Source organism: Cyphomyrmex costatus, unplaced genomic scaffold, assembly GCF_001594065.2.
Source record: "Cyphomyrmex costatus isolate MS0001 unplaced genomic scaffold, Ccosl1.0 scaffold207, whole genome shotgun sequence".
Lineage (NCBI taxonomy): Eukaryota > Metazoa > Arthropoda > Insecta > Hymenoptera > Formicidae > Cyphomyrmex > Cyphomyrmex costatus.
In genome coordinates, this window is record NW_017276117.1 from 8,352 (window position 1) to 12,067 (window position 3,716).

At 35.5% G+C, this 3,716-nt stretch overlaps 1 protein-coding gene across 1 annotated transcript; it reads left to right on the forward strand.

Annotated features, from left to right (window-relative positions):
- Positions 1–282: 282 nt before the first annotated feature.
- LOC108773428 (zinc finger MYM-type protein 1-like) lies at positions 283–2,837 on the forward strand. Its single transcript, XM_018539237.1, is given in 4 exon segments — positions 283–418; positions 460–1,649; positions 1,651–1,733; positions 1,799–2,837. Coding segments are annotated over 4 exon segments (2,448 nt in total).
- The last annotated feature ends 879 nt before the right edge of the window (positions 2,838–3,716 follow it).

The window sequence follows — 3,716 nt, forward strand, 5'->3', positions numbered from 1 at the left end:
CGAATAGTGGTTTCACCGAATAAATATTATGTTAATTTGTGGTTTAGAAATATTTTTTTGAGGTTTAAAAATAAATGCTGATTTAAGGTTTAAAATTAATGTTGACTATACTAACTATAGGTTAAGAAATAAATATATTGACTTAAGGTTTCAAATTAAATGTTGATTTAAAGTTTAATTGCTTAATTTTATTAGCTTCCTTTAACACATTCTTCATAGGATTTTTTTGACTTATAATATAACATAAATTTTTTAGTGTGAGAATCAAACATCAAGTGAAAAATGCCCCGGGGAGTGCATACATCCAAAAGAAAAAGTGGATTTCAGCAAAGGAAAGCCAAACAGGCTAGAATGGATGTAGCTCAGAGTATGTCTGGATTAATTTTTAAATATGTTACAAAAACTGATGACAGTCCAAGTCCAAAGAAACTAGTTTTCACCTTGATGCAAATGCAATAGATGATTTAGATAATATCAGCTCATCTTCAGAAAGCAACATTGACAGGACAGAATTAATTAACACGAACAAAGAAGACGCTGAAAATAATAGTAACAATACTAATAGTGCTACTGATGAGAAAGATACTACTGACGTAAATGAACCATTTTCACACTTTAAGGATGTGTCAGAATGGAGTATTCCTGTTCCATACAATGTTCGCATTGAGATAATAAAAAAAGTAAGTGAATATTTTCAAAACAGAGAAGGACCATTTGCCACTGTATCTAGACACGGAACCAAAATAAAAGGTGACGCTCGTCATCTTTCAAAAGATTGGTTTTATAAAATTATGCCTAATGGTGAAAAAATCCTACGGTTATGGATGGTTTATTCCCCTACCTCTAATAACCTGTACTGCTTCTGCTGTCGTTTATTTGCTATGACCAATAATACCAATGCGGGAACATTTACGACTGGATTTCAAAAGTGGTGGAAATTAAATCCGAAAGTGGCTGACCACGAATGTACAAATGAACATCTAGAAAATCTTGAGAAATGGAAAACTTTGAAAATGAGACTAAAATTGAATAAAACAATAGATGATGCAGCTTTGCAATTGATGGATACAGAAAAACAGAAGTGGAAGCATCTTTTGACTAGATTACTGGATATAACTTTATTTCTGGCTAAACAAAACTTGGCATTTCGTGGACATGATGAAGGACAAGATTCTAAAAATAAAGGCAATTTTTTAGAATTAGTAAAACTATTGTCAAAGTATGATGTAGTGTTGAAAGAACACATGATGCAATTGGAGCAAGATAAAACTTCAAAAATATCATATTTGTCGCCAGATATACAGAATGAATTCATTAATGTTTTATCAAACCATGTGAAAACTAAGCTTGTCAACGAAATTAAATCGGCGAAATATTTTGGTATTATGTTTGATAGCACACCTGACATTTCACATATTGACCAAATGTCTGAAGTGATACGTTATGTAAAAATTGAAAATAGAAAAGTGGACGTCAAAGAAGTATTCCTTGGATTTTTTCCTTTGAAAGGAAAAAAAGCCTCTGATCTAAGCGAAGAAATTCTTGAGAAGCTTAAGACAGACGATTTAGATATTATGATGTGTCGTTCTCAAGGTTATGACAATGCTGCTGTTATGAGCGGTGTGCACGGAGGAGTACAGTCCATTATTAAAACAAAAAACAATAAAGCTATTTTTATTGGTTGTATTGATCATTCGATTAATTTGTGTGGTCAACATTCATTTGCCCAAAATGTATCTTGCGTTACATTTTTTGGAACGGTAGAGACGATTTTTTCTTTTTTTTCCGCCTCCACTAGCCGTTGGGAAGTGCTTATGAAACACAGCAAATTATCTGTTAAAAGACTCGCAACAACGCGTTGGAGTGCTCATTACCGTGCAGTAAAAGCACTAGCAGAGAATTTTGAAGGACTTGTAGACGCAATTGAGGAGTTGTGTGATGGACAAGAAAATATAGACACCAGAGGTGCTGCACAAAACCTCATGCCTGCTGTGTGCAATTACACTTTTTTATGCTATCTATTTTTCTGGTATGATGTTCTTCGGGAAATAAATGCTGCACAGATTGCATTGCAAAGTAAAGGCTTGATTGTTGACGAAACTGCTACAAAAATAGAGGCACTTCGTCTTTATATCGAAGAAAAACGGGGTCACATTGTGGAAGAGGCAATAGATATTGCTACAAAAAAATCAGAAGACTACGATATTTCAACAGAAAGACGATTCCGTCGTAAAAAACGGGTTGTTGGTGAGATAGCCAGCGATGCAGGACTCACACTGAAAGAAGAACTTCAAAAAGATATGTTGGAATGTCTTGACCGATTCAGAGTTGAACTCCAGACAAGATCGAAGTCTCTTCAAGATGTGGCTTCATTGTTCGAGATCGTACAAACAAATACTTTGCTTTTGGCGAATACTGAAGAACTGAAATTAGCTACATCCAAATTTACTGATTTTTATGATGAGGTCTCAGAAACAGAATTACTTTTGGAGATACCAAGACTGCGAAGACACTTAAAAGCCGCTAATGTTACAGTTTCTGCTTGGGTATCTCTAGATTTTTTAAAGTTTATTGTAGAATGGGATTTTACAGAATCTCTTCCAAATCTTATGATTGCACTAAAATTGTTCATGACGGTTTGCGTCTCCGTAGCTTCATGTGAAAGGAGTTTTAGTAAACTAAAATTAACAAAAAACTATTTGCGGGCAACAATGACCCAATCGCGGCTTAGCAATCTTGGTATATTAGCCATCGAACACGAGGCAATACAAAATATAAATTTTGATGAAGTTATTTCTGAGTTTGCAGCTGTCAAAGCTAGAAAGAAGAAATTTTAATTGTGAGATAAAAATATTTTTTCTGTGTCTTAGTTTTTATTGTGTTTTGTTATTTGTTTAATATTTTAAATATAAATATTAAATGATTCATGACGTTTATCATATAAAATTTATTGCTTTTTACTTTCGATGGGGTGACACCACCAACTTCCGCACCGGGTGCCACCCAAGGTAGCTACGCCACTGAGTTTCAATATTACTCCATCAACTTGTAGATAAGTTTTTTGATCGCTTTTAATTTTATGCTTCTGCAGGAAATCCATACCGAGTATTCCTGCATAGTCGATAGGGAAGTCATCCTTCACGATGTGAAAGGTGTGTCGTATTTTCTTGTCTCCTATCAATACAATTGCCTTTATTTTTCCAATGATTTTGATTTGATGGCCCGTCACTCCGGTGAGAGCCATTGGCTTCTCGGTTATGAGAGTTTCGCCTTTCAAATTCCCTACTTTAATTTGCGTTAGTGTAGCGCCGGTATCAAATCTGGAGACACGGTAGTGTCTCGGCGCTAAGCCAAGCGCGCGACACTGCCGTGCCTCCTTTACGCGACACGAAGAATTTTTCGGGTCGAGATGATCAGATCTCAGTAACGGCTGAACCGATCAAGTTCTACATACGCTCAATCGACAGGAAATACTAAAATTGTATGATAAAAGTGCTTTCATTTTTTTTCTACGTGCCCTACGAGCGGAGATATCGCGATGCAAAGTCCGGATCTATGAATTTTCACGTTTTATTAAAATTAAGATACGTCGTCGACCAGGGAAGTGATGGGAGAAATGGGAGAAATGTCCGTCTCGTTTTTCCGATAATAGAGGGCCTTTGACTTTATGTGTTATCTCACTCTATCACTCTATCTATCATCTCACTCTATCTATA